Below are 23,370 nucleotides of genomic sequence, written 5' to 3' on the forward strand. Positions count from 1 at the left end.
ATAAAGATATGACACAGGTCACCTCACCAAAACAACAGAAAATATATATATATATATAAAAGGGTGTGGAGGGTCAAAATCTATAATAGTAGCTATGAAAATAAAGTAATTGGTTTGTTGATGAACTGGTGTATGGATCCCACCTATTTAAATGGCTACCAATTTAAGAATCATAGTGGTGATGCTTTTAAAGTTTTGGGAGGCCACATGTTTGTAGGTCACAGGTCATTAATGGGCCATGGTTCTGTTAAATTTAGGCAATAACTGAACAAATTTGATGAAGATATGGAAATTTTATGACACACTTAACTTGTTGCTTGCAGATTCAAATTTCTCTAGCATTTTAAGTTCCAAATCTTTTACTATTCACAGACAGATTTAGGTCACAGATTGATGTTTTTCTTCTTTTCTTTTCAATCTATAATAGTTCCAACAGGTAGAAATGAGATCTTCCTTCAGAATTACTGGAGCTATATTAGTGTCCAAAGAAAAAAGTATGCTAAAGCTTAACACGGTTGAATCTAAAAAAATTTAACAACAATCGTACTCAATGAGTGTTAGAATTCGATGTAATACAATACAGCAATGAACGGTTAACAATACACACACGTGTACGTAATAATACACAAGGCGCATTAGTTCAAATAGAAGGCTAACAAGATACCAAAATTATATTTGAAAAAAAAAAAACGAAACAGAATATTATACGTAAACACTAATCTGACATGAAGAAGAAGCTATGTGACAGCTGCAAATTTCTGTCTTGATGCGATATTAGTGATGTGGCGCAAGGACTGCCATCTCAGCTAAAAAAAGCCAAAAAAAAAAAAAAAAAAATGAAAGGGATAAAAGGCGGACATGTTGACTTTAATAAATAATAAAATGTGAAATTGTTTGTAAATAATGCACAAGTAGAGAGATGTAGAAAGCATTACCGAAGCTGATGATATTTGGCAGCTGGAATTTGCTGTCCTGATGGGATGTAGTGATGTGGCACAAAGTTGTAAATAATACATACGCAAACTAGTTAAATAATGTATAACAACTGCTATATATATATTATATATATATATATTAGTATAACAACTGCTATATCAGCCAGGCAAAAAAAACAAAAGAAGAAAGGCAGAAATGTTGACATTGATGGTACAAAATGCAAAATTTACAAAACACTAGTTGCTCCTTCTTCCTAGAGAACTGTTGTATACAAATGACTAGTTGAATATACATATTTTTAAATAAAACCAACCTGAATATCAGAATGCATAGTTATATATATATATATATATATATATCAACTTAAGCATGCTGTCTGATTTCAGACTGGCGGAGAGAATTGTCCAGGATAAGTTTTCGGATCACCAATTATGACCAGGAATTTAAATTAATAGAATAGAGGCGTAACGAAAATGTTTAGAGCTCTTAACTATATCAATTTTAAAGTATGTATATATATATATATATAATCAATTAAAGAGAGTTGAAGACAGAATTCTGAGCCAACACACTACCATACTCTGTCACAAATGCCAAACTATTGCCTCTACTTAACTTGATATACGGAGTTCATTATTTGTAAATTGTACCCCGTCACTTTCACCTTAACAGGCTGTTTGTGGAGCTACATCATCTTCTCAAATCTTATCACTTCCTGGGAAGATCAGTTGAATGAGAGAGATGCAACTAGAACTAATTCAGGCAACTACAACATCTACTAATTAGCAAAAGGCAACATCTAATAATTAACAAAAGGGTAAAGGGCATTAAACCCCCCTGAACTATTGGGTATGTGTAAAAAACTCCCCTGAATTATAAAAGTTGCAAAAAATCCCCCTCAACTATTAGGGTATGTGTAAGAAACTCCCCTGAACTATAAAAGTTGCAAAAAACCCCCCTGAACTATTAGGGTATGTGCAAAAAACCCATTTGAACTATATATTTTTTTACAGTTTACCCCATCCACGCGAATTGATTGACTGAAAGGGACGATGAAGCTGAGGAATTTGTCACTGGGATCGGTGGGTCTCCTGTCATAGCTCCATCATAGTCGTTGCACCACCCGCCAGATCCGTCGACCATATATATCGCACTTCTCTGCACCGTTGCGTCAGCCCATCGCCATCATTGCCTTGCCCGCTGTTCAGCTCACCTTGCTCGCTGGTCCATTCCACCGTCCATTCCAATCTCGCCGCCCCATTCCACCATCCATTCCAATCTCGCTGGCCCATTCCGCCATCTCCATAGCCGAGCACACCGTCGTCCGTGTTTCGAGCACACAGCCGTTCACAGTTCACCGCCGAACCCCCTTAAGCTCGTCGCCGCCTCCACAGTTCATGGCCGAGTCAACCGAGCTCTCATCATAGCTGAGTCCTCTGCGCACAAGTCGCCATCATCCGAGATCGAGCCATCCCGCCGACCTCGGATTTCTTTGGTCTCTTATCTCTCTCTAGCTCTCAATTTTGGGTTATGTTGGGTGAAAAATATCTTTTGGCAAAAAAAAAAGTAAGAAGTGTATAAGTTAAAACGACGCAGTGTGTTATAAGGGTAAACTGGTCTTTCAAAATTTTTGGTGCTGGAAGCTGATGTCATGGAGGTAAATTGCAACAAAATCATAGTTCAGGGGGGTTTCTTGCAAATGACCAATAGTTCAAGGAGGTAAATTGTAACAAAATCATAGTTCAGGGGGGATTTTTTATAATTCAGGGGGATTTCTTGCAAATGACCAATAGTTCAAGAGGTTTTAATGCATTTTACCCTTAACAAAATGATATACATAAAGTGCTTTTGCATAATTGATTTTATTAATTACAAACTAATAAACCCCTTATCCCCTTGTAACCAAATCTCCAAAATTTTCTTTTATTATTATTATTATTTTTGTCTTTTTAATAATTTCACGGGTTATCTAAAGAATTGAAATGGAAGCGGATACAACTCTTTCGGATCCAATGGCTGATTTTTGGTTATAAAGTCCCCGTGAGATGGGCCTTGTGACACTTAACTAGTTTTGGGGCGTTTCCTTTTGTCCATAATTTGGGCTGTTTTTGGTTGCAATCTAAACTAGGTCCAGCCCAATCCTACATCTGTACATTTTCTTCCTACTAAACTAGGTTCAGCCTCAATTTCCGGGAAAAAAAAATAAAAAAAAAAGTAGGTTCAGCTCAATGCCGTACATTTTATTATACTCCTATTATGTGCCTCCGTTGCTGGTCCATTAAAAATTTGTGTAATATAGTAGAGTTTTTGCAAGAAAACCTTTCATCAAACAAAAGGCGCAGTGGGGAGTCAACCATGATTTTCTATCACGACTGGCTTCCTTGTGGCCCATTAATCCAGGTATAGTGTCTTACATTGCTTTCTAATGGGCAATGGAACGGGCCTCGACATCTTCTCATTACCGTCAATATGAATCCAAATTGGCCCGCATGATTTCCTTATTTGGGCTATGTCGTACTCCGTATTTTGCCTTTGGGCTTGAGGCCTATGGAGGGTTATATGATTCATTACAGAACACATGCAATTCTTATATCGCATTCACCTAATAATTACAAAGTTAATCCGTTTGCCACCTTAATCAAACACGAGACAAACTGCAATTCCGATGACCGGAGGGGATCACTTTAATCTAATAGCTTATCTTTTTCTTTTTTTTAATCAAAAGCCATTTTTGTACTATTAAACGCAGTTGAACTCAACTTTTATATAAACCATCCAGGAGGACCACTACCATAAATTTAATGTATTATATGTAACAATAACACTAAAATGTCTTTGACAAAGATTAATTCCATTTTACATTATGAAACCTCTAATTTTTTTTTTCTTTTTCATTTTCTTGACATGTTGTGGCCATAAACAAATTGATACATTAATTTTTATGAAGTATTTGATTGTTTTTGTATTTTCAAATACCGCAATTTATTGGATTTTCCTTTACCTTTTGCAATAAAAGTAGGGGTGGCAAAATGGGTCAGGAATTATCAACCCGCTCATATCCGTCCGCTATTTAGTGGTTATGGGTGAACCATATTTAATTTGAGAGTCAAAATGAGTTGGGTAATTTTTAACCACTTAATTTAAGGATCAAGATGGGTTGAATATGGTTAACCATATTTAACTCATATTTCACCAATCACAAACATAATAAACACACATCTATTCTTATATTGCACTCAACTCATTTCTCTCTAAAATTCTCAGTCACAATTCTCTCTCTTTCTCTTTAAATTTGTCTCTCATCAATCTCCTCTCTCTAAATTTCTTTCTATAAATTTCTTCTAAAAAAAAAAAAAAATTAAAAAAAAAAAAAAAATTAAAAATAAGTAAAAAATTTAAAAATTAAAAATTAAAAATTAAAAAAATAAAAATAATAATAATTATTATATATATATAATTGTTGGAAATGAACTCTTCACACGTACAGATTTGAGAATATTACTCTTATTTAATTATTTCTTTATATATAATAAAAATATTTTCTCTCTCCTCTTTAATTTGGCTCTTTCTCTCTCTAAATAATTTCTATTTTTTTTCTCTCTCCTCTCTAAAGTCTCTTTTTCTTCCTAAATAATTTCCATTTTTTTAGTACTTTCCAAAAAAAAAAATTCATTTTTTAATATTTTCTCTCTCTGCGTTGAATTATGCCCGAAAAACACCATCACCGGAGAGACAGACAGTTTAGTGAGCGAAAGTGTAAAGAAAGAAAGTGAGGAAAGAAAAAAGATGGGTCAGATCGTGAAGAGGAAGAAGGGAAGGCCGTCAAAGGCAGATCTTGCACGCCGCGCCGCCGTCACTGCGACACAGAAGCGTGACCTGCAACAGAGCGTCCGTCGCCGGAATATTAGGATCCAGCCAGTCGTCCGGCGGAGCAATCTTCAGTCTATTCCTCCGCCGCCGCCTGCACAGGCGGAGGCAGATTTCGATGGCGCAGAGGAGAGGGAAGGTGGCGCAGAGGAACGGGAGGAGGAGAGGCGAGCAGAGAGCGAGGAAGAGGCACCGTCTGCAGCGACTCCTCGGCCAAGACGTCAGGATCGTCGCCGCCGATTTGATCGTCGCCGCCTGTGATATTACGAGTAATTTCACTTTGACTGTGAAATTTCAGATCCTTCTTTTTAAAAGGCTTCGCAAAAAATAAAAAATAAAAAATAATAATTATTAATAAATTTTTTTTATTAATAAGAATTTTTTTTTTTAATTTGATATATATTCTTTAATTTATTTCTTTTATTAATGGTTGATGGTTTATATTCAAAATTCTTATCTTTCCATTATTAAAATTTCATTACTAATAAAGCTGTAAACATTCAGTAACTAAAGATGTATGAATTTTCTCTCTCTAAGTTGACAGAATTTCATTACACTTCAAAATTTTTCTCCCTTCATTCCTCCTTTCTCCTTTCTATTTATAGATCATTTACATTACTCTAGAGCCTTCTTCACTAATTTTCGTTGCTGGGCCTATCCTCAATGTTTAGTAGTTATGGGCCTGAATCCTCCTGGAACCCTTTTTTAATCAGTCCAGTACACTCGGTCTGCTTTGTGGACGTCAAGATCGAGCCCTTGTTAATTGTCAGGCCCATACTTCGTTATGTGAGTTGGATCTGGCCCAAGCCGTCTTTAGCGTCCTCAACTGCCCCCATAATCACTCCCTCATTGATTAGGGTGTGATTATTGAAAAGCTCAATGATGACCTGACGGCTTATGATGATTCAACGGCTCAAGACGATTGTGTGGGGCATCGAGCGGTCGGCCTCGGAATGAATGCCCCTTTTGAAATTCGAATCCCTTCAGCTTCCTGACGTCTCAGCAAATGGGACCACTTTCCCTTTAAATACCCTTCTTCCACGACCAAAACTTTTCTTGTCGCATCACTCACATCTTGCTATCAATCGATTCAATCTACTTTCTCAAGGCGAACATCATCTTTCCCGGTCAAATTTCATCTTCTCCGGCGAGTCTTGCGAAAGATTCTTCATCTTCAGTTTCCTTGCGATATTCTCTGAGGTTAGTCTTGTTGCCCTTCCCCCCCTAAAATCTCTGCATTTTTTGTCAAGGCTTATAGTATCTTTACCATGCCCATCGATTTAAATATTCTTCGCATGAAACTCCACCTTCCCAGCAGTATTCATGTTAGGGAATGCCCTGCAGATGTAAACATCAGAACTGGTGAAGGCCTTCTTCCCGATGAAACCTTATTTTGCCTCCATCATTTGAATATTATTAGATTCCCTCTGCATCCTTTCTTTTGTTATGTATTTAATAGGTAGAAGATTTCTCCTCTTCAAGTCAACCCCAACTTTTTTAGGGTTCTATCCGTTCTGTTGCTTCTGAATCGCGACAGAGGTTTGGATTTTGATTTAATCGATATTCTCCTTTGTTACAAAGTCAACAAGATTAGGTTGGATGAGGCTTACTATCATTTCTATCTGTTCGAGAAGATGTCCATCTGTACGGACAAACTTAAATCTGAAAAAGGGTGGAAAAGAGGTGTCGTTGGGGTTCGGGGAGCTTGGTTTGCTCCAGCGGCCAATGACTACCCTATCCCGAATGCCTTCGGCGAATGCTCAGTCTCTTCTTATAAGAAGTTCAAGACTCATAAGGCTGACTGCCCTTGTGAAATTTGCATTCCCCGTTTTTGTTCTTTTCTTTGCAATTCCCTGGGTATCAATTTGGATAATGAACTCAGTTACAGTATTTGCAGGGATAGGATCACATACTTGAAGGAACACGTGCTGAGCAACGTCCCCTCTTGTTCGGAGCTTCTCACTTCTGAAAATCTTAGTGACATTTCAGTCCTCGGTTTTACAATGAGTCAACTCCAGATCCCTTCCTTCAGTAGGAAGAAGGCTCCTCTCAGAGCTCTGGCGACTTCTGTAGCTTCTTCCTCTCCAGCCTCAGCGTCGTCCTCTGCTACCACCTTCAGTAAGACTCCAAATGCAATAAACACTAATCCAATCATCAATGTTCCTTCTGTCAATCTGAGCATCGCTCCTCGGACTTGGGGTCCCTTTACCCCCGTTGCACCTGCTCAAGACAAGGAGCGAGGAAAAAGGCCCCAAGCTGACAATGAGGGCAATCCTGATGATCAACCACTGACGAGGAGGGTTCGGACTTCAGGACCGAATGCGCCCATTCCCCCCCAGATCAGACCGATCGCACCTTCTGGAACTAGCACGACCACTGCTTCTGCCTCTGGTGAGGCTCCATGGACTCCTCAATTCGTCCGAACGGATGGATTAGTTGTTAAACCGAGCGACACCATGTTCAAAGATGGCCTAACCGCTATGGCCTACTACAAAAACATGTGGTCCCCCAAAGATGTTGAGGTTGCCAAAGCTCTTTCCCAGAAAGAAGTGTTTAGCCGTTTTCCTTTGGCTGCTATGGAGGTAATTTCCTACCCTGGTCTTAATCACCTTAGAAATATCTTCATTTTACAATTTTTCTGAACATACGCTCGGCTCAATTAGTATTAATGTATTGTTTTGCAGACTCTATTTGGCATGATGGCCATGCAAAAACATGTTGAGGCTGCCAACGTTAAGGCACGAAAGTTTGCCAGAGACGTTGAGGTAGGTCACAAGGAGAACAAGATCATTAGCACCAAGAATGCTGAACTCATGGTACAACTGAACAAGGTTGAGATTGAGAGGGATGGTCTGAAGAAGGAGAAGAGTATCTGGCAGACCGAACATGAATCGCTTAGGGCCGAGAGGGACAACCTTCAACGCTTGCTTCACGACGAACAAGCAGAGCGCATGGCCTTTGAGAAGAGGGCTCTGGGTGAGCGCAATGCCTTGCTCGGCGTTATTGGTAAGGTTAACAGTGGGGTGGCAGCTCTGCATGGTCGCTTCTCCAGAATAGGTGCCCTGAGGTACGTCGAAGGATTCAGAGAAGGTTATAATGACCGTCTTCCGGCTGAGGGTCAGACTGGTTCCACTCCGGATGACATTGACAATGAACTCATCATTGATCCTCCAGGAATCTATACTGACCCAGACTCTTCTCCTGCCGAGTGCATCTTTGATGAATGCCAGGAGATTGTATCTTCTGGGGTCATTCCTGCCCCCCCTTCTCCACCTTTGAAAGCTCCTCCTCTGTCTGTCATGGTTCCATCAGCAACCGCTGCCGAGGACGGAACCTTGCAGATTCCTCTGTCAGTAGTGGTTCCATCCGCACCCATTGCCGAGGGTGGAACCCTACAAAATGAAACGGTGATTCAATTGGATTCCCCCCCCCCCCCCACACAGTGAAGCTGTAGCCACTGATGGGGAAAAGAACGATAACAACCCAGAGGAGATCGCTGAAGCTGAGCGAGTTAATGAGGCTGAACAAGTCAATGAAAAGACGAGCACAGCTTGATTGCACTTGTATTTTCTTTTTATCATCTTTTTTGTAACTCTCATAGCTCCTTATGAATGAGAATGATGATTTCTATTACTCATGATTTCAAACTTTGAATCGTTTGTCAATAGTTGTTTGTATAAATGAATTATCACTTTATTTTGCATCCTTTGCCTATTAATGATTGGCAAGTGTTTGGCGTTCGGCTCGTAGTGCCAGCTGCCACTTTTCTTGCATAATTGCCTAGCGCTCGGCTTGAACGCCACTTGCCATATGGCTTTTTGCTTTTTTGGTAAGTGTTTGGCATTCGGCTCGTAGTGCCAGCTGCCACTTTTCTTGCATAAGTGCCTGGCGCTCGGCTTAAATGCCACTTGCCACTTGGCTTTTTGCCTTTTTGGCAAATGTTTGGCGTTCGGCTCTTAGTGCCAGCTGCCACTTTTCTTGCATAAGTGCCTGGCGCTCGGCTTGAACGCCACTTGCCACTTGGCTTTTTACTTTTTTGGCAAGTGTTTAGCGTTCGGCTCTTAGTGCCAGCTGCCACTTTTCTTGCATAAGTGCCTGGCGTTCGGTTTGAATGCCACTAGACACTTGGCTTTTTGTTTATTTGGCAAGTATTTGGCGTTCGGCTTGTAGTGCCATTGCCACTTTTCTTTTGAGAGGGCGATACTTCTACCAATCTTTCGAGGTTTTGTCACTTTGCAATTATACATTCTAAAGTAAATATTGCTTAAAACACAAATTTATTTTCATTGATAATACCTTTTCAAAGATATGGCATTCCAAAGCTTGTTTACCGGCCTTCTAGCTATAGTTTCCAACATATATGCCCCCTTTCCTACAACTTCCACAATTCTATATGGTCCTTCCCAATGTGACATCATTTTCTTGACAATCCCAACTTTTTTTTTCAGAACTAAATCACCGAGTACAAAATCCCTATGCCTCACCCTCCTGTTATGGCTATTCATAAGTGTTTGCTGGTATGACGCAAGTCTTACTGCTGCAGCATTCCTCTTTTCCTCAAACAAATTGAGGTTAAACCTTAGCATATGATCATTCTGCTCCTGATTCCATGCCAAGCTTCGAACAGTGGGAACTTGATGCTCTACCGGTATTACTGCCTCGATACCATACACCATAGCGAATGGGTTTTCCCTGGTCGGTCGCCTCGGTGTCGTTCTGTATGCCCACAGAATGTTCAGGAGTTCATCCAACCATTTCCCTTTCTCATCTTCAAGCTTCTTCTTTATGCAAGCGAAGATCATTCTATTTGTGATCTCAGCCTGACCATTCGCCTGTCGATGGCTGACCGCTGCTAACTTCTGATTAATTCCATATTCTTCTAGTAACTCTCTCACCTTCTTGCTATCTAGGTTTGTCCCATTGTCCATGAAGATTGACCTCGGTACACCAAACCGACAAATGATATTACTTCAAATGAAAAGCCTCACGTGAGTCTGAGTGACACTGGGGTACGGTTCCGCTTCTACCCATTTGGTGAAGTAATCTGTTGCTAGCAGAACATACTTATTTTGCGACTTGGCCGTTGGTAACGGGCCAACCACATCCATCCCTCATTGCGCGAAAGGCCATGGTTTGGCCATTACGTGCAAGTCTTCTGGTGGTTGGTGGATCAAGGGTCCGTACCGTTGGCACTTATCACATCTTCTCGAAAATTCTTCTGCGTCTCGTGACATGTTTAGCCAAAAGTACCCTTGTGTCATTACTTTGTGCGTTAGGGATCTCCCCCCTGAATGATTACCACACACGCCTTCATGAATGGTTCGCAGTATTTGCTGAGTTTCTGCAAGGGTTACACATTTTAGATAAGGTCCTAAATAAGACCTCCTGTACAACTGGTCGTGTACCACGGTATACTTTGTAGCGTTCGATCTGACCCTCCTTGCTTCATCCCTTTGTTCAGGCAGAATACCATCTCGGATATATGCCATAATTGGATCTATCCAGCTTGGCTCATACGGTATGACGTTTACCTGCCATGAGTCCGAACTTGTCGATTGCTCCAATATAGATGGTTGGTGAAGCATACCAACTGGAATCACCTTTGCCAATGTCTCACCTGAGCTCGATGCACTGCAGGCCAAACGGTCAGCATCTGCATTGTGCTCCCGTGGCACTTGCGTGAACTTGATCTTATCAAAATTTCTGGCCTTGTGCATAACGGCTGAACGGTATTCCTCCACAGTCTCATCTTTAGTACCATACTCCCCAGTCACTTGCCGAATGATCAGCTGTGAGTCACTAAAAACGACTAAGTTTTTGACTTTTAGTTCCTTGGCTAACCTTAACGCAGCTAATAACGCTTCATTCTCTGCTTCATTGTTGGTTGCCCTAAACTCAAGCTTGACTGTTTGGCTGAGCGCAGTGCCCTCTGGCGTTTGTAGTTTGATCCCGATTCCTGCCCCCATTTGATTTAAGGAGCTATCAACGAAGAGCTTCCATGAGGATTCTTCCGAATAGGCCTCGGGCTCTTCCACATCACACTCTAGCAAGAAATCAGCCACTGCTTGCCCTTTGATGGCCGTTCGGGGTTTATACGTGATATCAAAAGAGCTTAACTCTATCGCCTACTTCGTCATTCGACCGAACAGATCGGGCTTATGCAGGATCACCCTTATGGGAAATATGGTCAGAACGACTATTGGATGTGATTCAAAATAGTGCATGAGCTTCCTTTTTGCGTTTACCAAGGACAAGATTACCCGTTCGGCCTTTGAATATCCTCGCTCTGACTCGGCCAATGTTTTACTTACATAAAAGACTGGGAATTGCTTACCCTCAGCACACCGGATCAGAACACCGCTGGTTGAAACGCTAGACACTCCGAGGTACAAGAAAAGTTTTTCACCTGGATCTGGGGCACTCAAAACTAGTGGGTTCCGCATATATTCTTTCAAATTGTTTAGCGCCGGCCTCTGCTCATTCCCCCAACACTGCTTTTCATGACTTCTGATTATATCAAAGAATGGTTTGCATCGATCAGATAACTTGGAAATAAACCGACTCAATGCCACTATGTGCCCGGTAAGAGCTTGAACTTCCTTAATAGTGCACGATTCTGTATTTTAAGCAGGGCTTCTGCTTGGGTTGGGCTGATCTCACTCCCTTTGTTGTTGACCACATGGCCAAGGAATTGCCCTGACCCCACGCCGAACGAGCACTTTATCAGATTTAACCTCATTCCATACCTTCTTAATACATTAAACACTTCTCACATATGTTTCAAGTGATGTCCCTTTTGCTTGCTCTTTACCACCATATCGTCAATGTATGCCTCCACTGTTTTGCCCATTTGCTCTTTAAAAGTTTTGCTAACCAACCTTTGGTATGTAGTCCCAGCATTTTTCAATCCGAATGGCATGACCTTGTAACAGTAGATCCCTCGTTCGGTGATAAAAGAAGTCTTTTCTTCATCGTTCGGATCCATAGGAATTTGATTATAGCCTGAATAAGCATCAAGAAAAGTTAACCGCTCAAATCCTGTTGTAGCGTCCACCATTTGATCAATCTTTAGAAGTGGAAAGCTATCCTTCGGGCAGGCCTTATTTAGATTGGTGAAATCAATGCAAACTCTCCATTTTCCATTCTTCTTCTGTACTACGACCACATTTGACAACCAGCTCGGGTATTGTACTTCTCGAATGAACCCAACCTTCAACAATCGGTTTACCTCCTCAGCGATGATCTGGTTGCGTTCCGGGGCGAATCTCCTCTGCTTCTGCTTCTGCTTCACAAGCCTAACGTTCAGATCAATATTAAGGGAGTGATAAGAGACAGAAGGGTCGATCCCTGGCATGTCTGATTGGCTCCAAGCGAACACGTCTGTATTTTGAGAAAGGAACTCAATTAACTGGCTTTTTCTTCATCTGAAAGTCGCGACCCTACTTTTGTGGTTCGGTCTTGCCTCAATTGATCAATTTGAACTTCATCCAGAGGCTCTTCGGTCAGCATCGTGGACTCCTCCTCCCTGCTCACACCGAGGGGAAGTTCCTGTAATTGCTATTGGGCATCAACTGGTTGGATGGGAGCCTTGCCTTTGCCTGCGGCCCTTTGGGTCACTGAATAGCACTCATTTGCCGCAACCTGATTCCCATGGATATCAATCACCTTACTCCCGTCTGGGCTCAAGCACCTCATCACTTGGTGTAGGGTTGAGGGGACTCCTTGTACCTTATGGATCCATCCTCTCCCTATCAACAGATTGTACGAGGGATAGATCTCCACCACGACAAAACTTTCGACCAAGTCCCTCTTAGCTGCGCGGACCACCAATTCCACTGTGCCGACTGGTTCGACTCGTTTGCCATCGAAACCCAACAACGGATTTCCAGTAGACTTGAGCTCTTCCGGCTTAATTTCAAGCCAATCAAAAGTGACTCTAGGCATGATATTCGCACTGCTACCCGGATCGACAAACACTCTGCGTACTAAGCACTCTGCCACTGTCAGACTGACAACTAAGGGATCCTCATACGGAATCTGAACTCGCATCATGTCCGTCCTATCAAACCGTATATATACAACCGAACTCTGTTGATGCAGTGTGTTGACACTGCCCACTCACGTTTTCATTTGCGCTTGGCGGAGGCGTGTTCGGAGTAATTCCTCAGATTCTACGGTTTGCTTAGGTCGGCCATGGATTGCGTTGATAATTCGTACGGGCTGAGCGTTATGGGGGTTCGATTTTTGATTTCTCTTGACCTGCTCAGCTGGACGACTTTGCTCTTGCACCGGTCCTTGAACATACCCTGCAAACTCTCCCGTAGCGATCAGCATCTCCACTTGTCTTCTTAAGTTCCTGCATTCATTAGTCTGATGACCAAAATCACTATGAAAAGCACAAAGTTTGGTTTGATCCCGCTGTTCAAACGGTTGTCTAATTGGTAAGGGAGGGCGAAACTTATCTTTGTTCTCTTGGAACAGCCTTGCAAGTGTAACTTTAAGTGGAGTAATCAGGTCATCTTCTCTAGGCCTCTTCTCTGCCTTCCAGGAGGTCTGACGTTGCGTAGGAACTTACTTTCGCCGTATCTTTGCTTTGGACTTTTCTTCCGTGGAGATGATGGATGTCTTTCTAGCGTTAGTTGCTTCTTCCTCTTCTAGGCGCACGAAACCATCAGCCCTCTCATTCAGCTCGTCCATTATCTTTGGTGTGTTTACCACAAGACTGGTATGGAACGGTGTGCCTCTGGTCATTACTAACTTGAATGCTTGAACTGCTGTGGAAGGATGGCACTCTATCACCATGCTCTTGGTCAAGTTAAACTTAGTAAGGAAAGCTTGGAAACGCTCGTCGTTATGTTGTTTCATGGTGAACAAGCTAGAGATATCTTTTGCCGGGCGTTTATTCCTATAGTATTGGCTTATGAATCGATCACACAAGCTACGGAAGCTGTTTACCGAGCCCCCCGGGAGGTTCTTAAACCAATTGAGCGCCGGTCCAGCTAAGCTTGTAGGAAAACACTTGTACATCAAAGGATCGTTCTCTATGTTCAGTGCCATCTTCAACTGAATGTGATAGACATGATCAATCGGATCGGTCGTTCCGTCGAAAAAAGTAAAAACAGGCATGGAAAACTTTCTCGGGCTCAGAGCATTCAGGATCTCATCGGTGAACGGCGAATCAACCGTCCGTGCTGCCGAACAGAGGGCTTCATTCTCTCTTTCAAACCTTGTGACAACTCTGTGGTCTGTAGATCTTCTTTCCGAACTCCTATAATCATAGGTGGCCATTGAAGGCCGATAAGGCGGATCGACCGACCTTTCCTCCATAAACCACGGTGAATTAACTTTGTGACAATCAAACTCCATATCCTGCTCGCGATTGTGCCTTTCCTGATGCGGATTGAGGGCTGTATTGTCATCCCGCCTGATATGCTCACGATGAGGATCGAGATGTACAGATTCTTCTCGATCCTCGGCTCGACGAGCGTTTGGCGGCATATTCTCCATCCTAACCTCCTCGCGGTGGAGATTGACGCGGTTATCTCCTTCTTGCTCACCTTGATGTGCGTCATCAGGTCGCACACCTCTTTCACCTACCGGAGGCGGAGGCGGTCGCGTCGCAACCGAAACCTCTCGACGTTCCATTCCAGCTTACAACTCTGCATTTTTTTTTCTCAGTGCCTCGATCATGTTCATCAGTTCGTCAAGCTTCATCTGCTGATTATTCTCCACTGGATTCTAATTCTCTTCTTCGATCATCATTCCGGATCATAGCAAAGTCATCAACTGCAAATTTCTGATCAGATCTGAGTTTTGTTGATGCTGACGCTTTAGATCTGGATTCTAGTGCAGCTGAATGTTGAGCATGACTAACCAGATCTGAATTGCTCCGGCAATGAACTTGCCAAATTCGGCAATTTTAGCGGCTCTTGACCGCTTAACTCTCCAAAACAAGCACAAAAGTTGAACTGCGTAGAACAAACGCCGATTTCTCCGGTCTCAATTTCATCGATCTCAACTCTGCCTTCAATGATCAGGCCGCGTCCTGAAGCGCTTACTAGATCAAGTCAATTTGAGTGAATCATCAATCAATCCTCTTCGTTTTCCACAGACGGCGCCATTGAAGATGCATGAATTTTCTCTCTCTAAGTTGACAAAATTTCATTACACTTAAAAAATTTTCTCCCTTCATTCCTCTTTTCTCCTTTCTATTTATAGATCATTTACATTACTCTAAAGCCTTCTTCACTAATTTCCGCTGTTGGGCTTATCCTCAATGTTTAGTAGTTATGGGCCTGAATCCTCCTGGAGCCCTTTTTTAATCAGTCCAGTACACCCGGTCTGCTTTGTGGACATCAAGATCGGGCCCTTGTCAATTGTCAGGCCCATACTTCGTTCTGTGAGTTGGATCTGGCCCAAGCCGTCTTTAGCGTCCTCAATAACTAATTCTACATTTTTAGTTAATGATTACTCCTATCTCTCCATTACTAAATTTTCATTATTTTTTTGAAAGTATAAAAAAATTAAAAATAATAATTAATGGGTTCACGGGTCATAACGGGTTGACCCTGTCTATTTTTAACCCGCCCATTTTTAACTCATTCTAAACTGGTTGAATATGGGACTTGACCCCATGTTGACCTGCCCAATTTTAACCCAACTCAAATCCGACCCAACCCGTTCATTTGCCACCCTTAAATAAAAGGTGTAAAAGAAAAGAGAAGAAAAATCCTTGGAAGCATATCCAAATAAATCATTCTAGTATTATTTATCAATCCATTCTAACTAGTACATTTTTTTTTTCTTTTTCTTTTTCATGACACACATGGATCTTCGATCTTAATATAATAACCAAGATATATATCGTCTTACAACCATTTATATATATAAATCTTCCTTATTGTAACAACTAGTAGATAATGTGATGATGAATGTGCGTCCATTTTGAAGATTTAATCACCCTGCAGCCTCATCCAGGATGATCTTTATTTCCCAATTCCCAAACTAGTTTGTTGTTACACTAGCATCACCTGCACAACCTCACGTCCATCGAAGCTGTTCATCACCTGCTTTGAGCTTCTCAGAGAAAACCCGTACGCTTCGGTCGCTTCTTGGATCGATAAGAACACTGATTCCTTCCCAATTTTGTCTATGAATTTTGTCACTATCAACTTTTCCATTACCTCAATCCTCGGGTTTATTAAGGCCATCTATAGAAGAAGAACAAAAAAACAGTTTTTAGAATTTAGTTTTGTGTTTCTATAATTATTCAGAGTATGGCATGTTATAGAGCAGTGGTTTATACCGTAATCCCTTTTGCTTCCATGTTTCTTTGAACTTCAAAGAGGGTTTCAACGCCTGTAATGTCGATTGATGTAACTCCTATACAAATTACATTTGTCTTGTATTAGTGACGTTGATAATATATATATATATATATATATATATATATATATATATATAATCTGCAATTTATTGGGAAGTTTAATTATTATTACCTCCCAAATCTAGTAAAATATGCTCAATGTCATTTCCTTCAGATTCTGCAATGTCCTGTTCATCTCTCACCCATCTCAAAATCCTACTCAAATACAACCAAAAATATTAAGATACACAATCAATTACCACTTGCCAATATAATAAGGTGGAGAAAAAATTTTAATCGAAATTTCCAAACCAATGTGAATAGCCGAAGAGGTCTTTAATGAGACCCACAATTGAGTTTATATTGAGAAATAGGTTTAAATAGCATTGTTCATGTCGAATTGCCGATATTCACAACACGGTGAATAGTCGAAGAGGTTTTTAGATGAGATTCACAATTGAGTTTATATTGTGAAATAGGTTTAAATAGCATTGTTCATGTCTATATTCAAATATTGATGTGGAACCACCAGTGTTGCGAGTTTTGACTTCAACGGATGATTTCGACTTTAAAAGCAATAATAATAAATAAAGCATGTCCAAAGATGAATTACCTCTCTCTAATATAAGAGCAATTCGCAAAGTAGACAGGAGAACCAAGTTTCAGAATTAGGATTCCGGGAAGGCCAGTGGCACCAGGATACTGCACTGTGTCACGGTACAAAGTTGAATAGGGAACGTGTCCGAGCTTGCAAATAGAAGGCCTTGCTATGTATAAAAGTGCTCTGACTATGGCAAGTCCCACCTAAGCACACCCCAAATAAGTTTCATATCAAATTAGTAGGAATTATATATATAGATTTAGTATCATTATAGAACTAACACTACTACTATATATTGTGTTGGAATTGCACAGCTACACATGAAAAATCTTACAGAAATCATAAGGCCCATGTCCATGGTTATGAAGATGACACCAAGAAATGCAGACATGCAAATGATGAAATCGAACTTGTCTGTCTTGTAGAGGTGATAAGCCTTGTCATACTCAATCAGACCAAACATGGCCGACATGATAATGGCAGAAAGAGCGACGAGTGGGGTGTAACTAAACAGAGGAGCCAAGAAGAGGAGTGTAAGCAACATGCAAATGGCCATCACTACATTTGCCATTTGAGTCTTACATCCCGCGTTGAAATTCACTGCAGTTTTTGAAAACGGCCCTGCAAAATAAAAAAACATGATTGATCATATGAAAGAAGATCAGTAATGACAGAAATCTCGTATACTCGACTAACTCTATCCTTTTCATGAGAATATTCAAAGTATATACCAGTGGTCAAGTAGCATGAAGTGAAAGATCCAACCATGTTCATGAGACCAAAGGCTATCATCTCTTTGTTACCATCAATTTGTTCATTTCTCATCATGGCAAAACTCCTTCCAATTGCTATTCCTTCCTGTAAGTAAATATATATATATATTAACATAAAAATATACCAATAAATTTGAAAATAAAATAACTAATGAAAAGATACTAAAATAAGAGAAAAGCATGGTAGTAGTGTTCGATCTTACAGCTAGAGCCACCATGCCTGTAATGATCCCAGCTCTTATAGGTGCTGATATGTACTTGGGGTCAAAGTTCAAACTTTGAATGGATAGAGGATTTATTCCTCTGTTCAAGTCACCAACCTGTAATATTTAATTATACATGAAAACCTAAAAATTAATAAAGTTTTTTTTTTGGTTTAAAAAAATTAATAAAGTTGATCTTTTATTGATTTCAGATATAATGATAGGATATTAGCAAGAAATATGAATAGAAAATTGCAGGACAATGAAATTAGGGATCCCAAAAATGGAATTAATTCAAAGTCCACGTACTTTTCACCTACAATAGGCAAATAATGACATGAAAATACCCACTGGTGATAAATTTAGAGAGAGAACTAACAATTTGGATGCCATGTCTTTCCGCTTTAGCAAAATATGCATAGACACAGCCAATTATAACGGTCACCATCGGAGCTATAGCTGTTACCCAAAATAGCTTTGGTTTCATTTGCTTCTGCAATCCATTTTTTTTTTAGGGTTAGTATTTAGTACATATATACACACATATATGCATGCATATATACATATATAGATAAACAGAGAGAGAGATTACCACATATTTGGTGAATTGAAGGAAACAAAGGAAGATAACACCCATGAGCGCGCTCTCCCATCTCCACTGTAGAATTAGTTTAGTAGTAAGATATGATTAATTAAGTAGTAAGATATTATAAAATTAAACATTTATTATAATTTGCAACCGTTTAGTGGACATTAATTTGGTCATGTGGCACTTAAATAAATATTCACACAAACATTCATAAATGGGCTCAAACACCTCACTTCTCAAATCACTCGGAAAAAGAGGTTATACCGGCCTAGTTAATGACACAGTAATAATAATCTCTCAATTTTTTGTATCCCAAAAGAAAAAGGTTTTACTAGTAATTAGAATGGTAACAGGTCATAATATTTCAAATTAATGTTACTGAAGACAAAGGGAATGGAAGAATCATTTATTTAAGGGACCGGAAAGTCCATGCATGGACAGGGGATATGAAAAATTAAAAGAAGAGATCTAGTTGAGTGATAAATATTATACGCATGGAACGTATTTAATTAAACCTCATTTGTCCGGCTGAAAATTGCACGTAACACTGAAATCACATCAGTATTAGTAGTGAAACTCTTCAATCCAAAGATGCCCCTCAATTGTTGCAGGCAGATAATTATTGCCGTCCCTCCCATGAAACCAGTGATCGTCGAATGTGACAAGAAATCTATCAAAATTCCAAGCCTGCACATATATTTAATAATAAAATCATTTACTTATTACTATTCAATTTTTGTGACATAGACGGTGTCTAACAAAAACTCTTGTCAACATTAAATAATAATTAAACTCTGGGGTTTATTTATGTGTTTATCTCATTGATTATCACATCAGCCAATAACAATAACGCACGGGTCGATAGGTTTATAATTTTTTCCTTATAATAAACCATTTAAATTAATAAGAATACAATCCTTCCATTTAGGTTTTTTTTTTTTTTTCCCGAAAATTGTCCATAGAGTTTCTTAATTTGTGACGTATATACCTTAGTAAACCCAAAGCAGTCTGGATGATACCAGTGAAGAAAGTAGCAGTGAAGACCAAGCTAAGATACAGAGTTGGATTGTCGGTGGCTGATACTTGCTCTCCAATTATTGAAGCGATGAGCAATGAACATGCTGCAATGGTTCCAACTGCAAGATGCTTTGAACTTCCAAAAACAGCATAAACAAGAGGAGGAACAAAGCTCGAGTCTGCAACAACCACATCACATTTACAAACACAATTAATACGTACAGCTTCAATTATAGCTATATATTTGTTAACCACCATCTACTCTAAAAGCTTAGGCGCCCCGTCACACGATGGTGTAATTTCAATATTTATGTTATTGAAGCTTACATAGGCCGAGGATGGGAGGAACATTGGCGAGCCTAGCGTAGCTGATTCCCTGTGGTATGGCAAGGCTAGCGATGGTGATCCCGGCGAGAAGATCATACTTGAACAAATGGAAGTTGTATTTGGGCAGCCACTCAAACATTGGAACAAAATATTGCACGGTTTTCTTGGTGCGGGGCCAGAACGGCTCATTCTTTATATCCCGGAAAGGGTCATCGGGGAAGAGAGTCTCTTTGAAGTCGGACTTGAATGTGGTGGAAAAGCTTCTAGGCTTGGCAAAGTTCAACTTGTGAACAGATGTTTCGCCAGAAGTTAACATGGCTAGTGTTTGTGTGTGTGTGTGTGTGTGTGAGAGAGAGAGAGAGAGAGAGTGTTGCAGCTGTTGCTTGGGACCGTTCATGGAGAGCTGTGTAAATATATATATATAGAGAGAAAAACATGCATGCATGGTGGAAAAATGATATAAGAATGATAAAGATTTGATATGAGAGTTTGAAGGGTGACAATGCTAGCCTGTCTATGAAAAATATGGGAAATAATTAATATGACTTTATTAGTAACACGTACCTTTCGGGAAATTAAAAAAAAAATTCATAATGCTGGGACTTTATATGCACATGTGAGATTGTTATTTTTGTTGGTTATAATTATCACCTAACATTAGATACAGCCTGGTCCCTTAGGTGGATATAAGTTGTACCTTGGGTACGGTGATCTTCGTCCTCTCTTGTTAATTTGATTAGTACTGAGAGTTGATAAATATTGTGCTTGAGTTTTTTTTAGAGTATTTGGGTAATTTCAGTACTTGTTATGTTATTTTAGTGCAATTTTTATTATCCTAAACTCTTTGTATCCACTTTTGTTTTGATCATCGTAAAATTCTTACAACGTTTGAAAGTAGTCCTAATTTTTGGACGAATCAAATAAAATATGTATATACTTGTTTTGTATGTTTGATCTCTTTTATGTTTTATTTCACATCATTGTTTACTTAAATGTATATTAGAGAATAGGAGTTTTTTTTATATTTTTTCCTCTCAAATGTTTTGGAATAAATATTAAAATATCAATTCTCTCAAATGCTTTGGGGAAAATGTTAAAAAATCAAAATAAAGGTGGTTAGGCACAGTAACTGTACCTCCATACAAAGATTGCTTTTTTATTTTATAATGTTATCGTGAAAGCCTCTTGGCATAAACTCTCATTATTTAATCGTTAAATTCAGGCAGTCTTTTAATATATGCAAAAAGTTAAATGAATTATTTAATAATTTTTTCATTAATTAATTAGGTAAACTGAATTCACCCTGAAAGGACCCTTATCATAGCATTAGACTTTCTTATTTCGATGTGATGATGTCATTTTTTTTTTCTTTTGAGAAATTTACGTCAAGTTTTATGTCTGTGCAAGTATGTAAATGGGACCGAACTTGTTGTTGGGCAGCCCAAAATGGGCCCAAAACAGTTGCAACTTTAGTTATCACCTTGTGAAGTCTAGTCCATACTAATGAAATCAAAAACCGTTAGGGCAACGGCTACTTTATACTTGAAGTTCTTGTTCTGATCGCCATCCGGTAGTATGAAAACTTCTCCTAGTGTGTTGGGGGGCGGTACTGCACATTCAAACAGATACTTTTAGAAATTGCCCTGAAATTTAAAAAATTTATAGCATAAGATGATTTTGTAATTATTATTAATTGTTATTTATAGAAGAATGTGATTCAATACAATATAAAATACATATTTTTATAACTTCAAGGCAAGAAAAATAAATTAAGAATATTAAAACAAATTACATTGAATTTGAATAATTATTTTGAAACAGTCAAAAAAAAAAAGAAAAAAAAAAAAAGAAAGATGTTAAATTTTTGTAAGATGGAAGTATAAAATTTAAGAAAATAATAACAATAAACATTTAACTATAAATTATAACTTCATTCATTCATGGTTATATAGAGAAAATAAGAAAATATTATTATAAATAATATAATATTCATGTTGTATCGATGCCCTATATGTTCTGTGATCCTTGTGTCATGTGTTCGTTCATGTTCGAGCTTCCTAATCAACCAGTCAACACATTGGCTTGCTTATTCAAGTATTATTATTATTTTGATTTTGATAAACACTATTTCCTTGCATAATAGGTCCTAAAGCAATTACCCGAAATTACCGTTCACTAGTCTAATTGCAAGTTTGCAAATTGGAGGTGGGTAGATTGGATTGAGATTTCCAACCCAAACTAAATTGGTTGAAGTGGATCTTAAACATGTGCTTGATATATTTGAAATATTTTACATCATTGTGAAGTAACTTAGAAGAATTGAAGAGCTGGAGAGGGTTAGATGTATGCGATTTTACCCTCGTATTAAGAGAGATTGATTTTTTATTTCGAACTAGTAATCTTCAAATTACATTGGTTATAGTTAAACAATATTACCGTGCCAATAAATCTAAAAAAGCTCAAGTGTGAAGGCATTCAAAACAAAATTCATGAAATGAGAGAGAACCAAGTGAATCAAACCATAAAAAAAAAAAAATGAGTCGGTTATACTTAGACAAAAAACTTAGATCGATATGCTAGGCAGAATCTATGTGGCACAAAAAAGACAAATAATATTTAGCAGTGAGTCATGCTACCTCGTTACAAAGCATTGAACTTCTAATTTTATTTCCAATCATCTTCTATTAAAAATTTAATTTCTTTCTTTAATTATCTCCATTTTCTTTTCTATAAATATCTCTACACTAAGAGTTCGTCTTCTATTAGGAATTTGCTTCCATCTTTAATTAAATCCATAAATATTTCAGATCTCTATTAGGTAAAATAATAATAATTAAAAAAAAAAAAACTAATGGGTTTGATTGGTTTAATTGATCGTAATATAAGAGACAATACCCAAAAATTAAGGTAATACAAATATATGGAGATGATTTTATTAACATTCAGGTACTCCATTAAAATTCATTCTCTACAATACAATATAATTTTATTAAGATGATTTTATCATAAAAAATTATACAAAGACTTTCAACAACTACTTTGGACTCTATTAACATTCATTCTCTACAATACAATTTGATTTTATTGAAATTTTATAAGTAGGGCATCATCACTACCAATTAATTAAATCTATATGCAATTACATGATGGTATTCGATTGTGCGAGGAAGATGGTTGAGAGAAAAACTGAAGAGAGAATGAGGGAAAGAAAAAATAATAATAATCATAATAAAATAAAAATAAAAGATAAATATTGGACTCTTAGGGGTGAAGATAAGAAAGGATAGTAAAAAAACGGAAAAGAGATAAACTTAATAGTTAATCACTTTAAATATTGTGACATTGCATATCCACTTAGACACCACATGAATTAGGTTAGAGAAACCGATTTATCTTTTTGATGCAAATATTATTTTTTTAAAAAAATAATAAAATAAAAATCCCACTCACACTTTAAAAACACATATTATCAAAATAAGTCAAATTTTGAGACTTCTTATTTGATGGGAATAGAAAATATAAAGTTAAAAAAACGTGGAAAAAGATTGTTGCTTCAAGTTAAGAAGCTAGCTAGTGTACATCATCTTAAAAGAATAAAAAAAAAAAAGGTTTATATAAAATAACATGACAATAGCATTTTCTAATTAATACCATATAATTGTCCTCTTTTTAACAAGTGCAATAAGCGAAAA

At 38.6% G+C, this 23,370-nt stretch overlaps 2 protein-coding genes across 2 annotated transcripts; both read right to left on the reverse strand.

Annotated features, from left to right (window-relative positions):
- Window positions 1-12,360: 12,360 nt before the first annotated feature.
- Window positions 12,361-12,855, reverse strand: LOC132278103 (uncharacterized). The gene has a single exon (XM_059779925.1). It carries the CDS (start codon window positions 12,853-12,855, stop codon window positions 12,361-12,363), a length of 495 nt encoding a protein of 164 aa, XP_059635908.1.
- A 2,691-nt stretch (window positions 12,856-15,546) lies between these two features.
- LOC132280021 (probable sulfate transporter 3.5) lies at window positions 15,547-20,069 on the reverse strand. The gene is made up of 12 exons (XM_059782127.1): window positions 19,679-20,069; window positions 19,323-19,530; window positions 18,850-19,021; window positions 18,338-18,403; window positions 18,125-18,238; window positions 17,746-17,862; window positions 17,501-17,627; window positions 17,104-17,390; window positions 16,782-16,972; window positions 16,302-16,384; window positions 16,109-16,185; window positions 15,547-16,013 (listed from the first exon to the last, which is right to left on the reverse strand). Exons 1-12 carry the CDS (start codon window positions 19,992-19,994, stop codon window positions 15,819-15,821), a joined length of 1,953 nt encoding a protein of 650 aa, XP_059638110.1. The 5' UTR covers window positions 19,995-20,069; the 3' UTR covers window positions 15,547-15,818.
- Window positions 20,070-23,370: the final 3,301 nt, after the last annotated feature.

Source organism: Cornus florida, unplaced genomic scaffold, assembly GCF_030987335.1.
Source record: "Cornus florida cultivar Cherokee Brave unplaced genomic scaffold, ASM3098733v1 CherokeeBrave_3.0.0_Hap2_Chr10, whole genome shotgun sequence".
Taxonomy (NCBI): domain Eukaryota; kingdom Viridiplantae; phylum Streptophyta; class Magnoliopsida; order Cornales; family Cornaceae; genus Cornus; species Cornus florida.

Bases quoted from the DNA above. Each gene is read 5' to 3' on its own strand.
- LOC132278103 (XM_059779925.1), bottom strand. From the start codon at position 12,855: ATGATGCGAGTTCAGATTCCGTATGAGGATCCCTTAGTTGTCAGTCTG.
- LOC132280021 (XM_059782127.1), bottom strand. From the start codon at position 19,994: ATGTTAACTTCTGGCGAAACATCTGTTCACAAGTTGAACTTTGCCAAG. The intron at 16,385-16,781 runs GTAATTCATCTT...GTATTTGAGTAG, and splicing joins TGCTCTTATATTAGAGAGAG to GATTTTGAGATGGGTGAGAG. The intron at 16,014-16,108 runs GTATAAACCACT...CTTCTTCTATAG, and splicing joins TGGAAGCAAAAGGGATTACG to ATGGCCTTAATAAACCCGAG.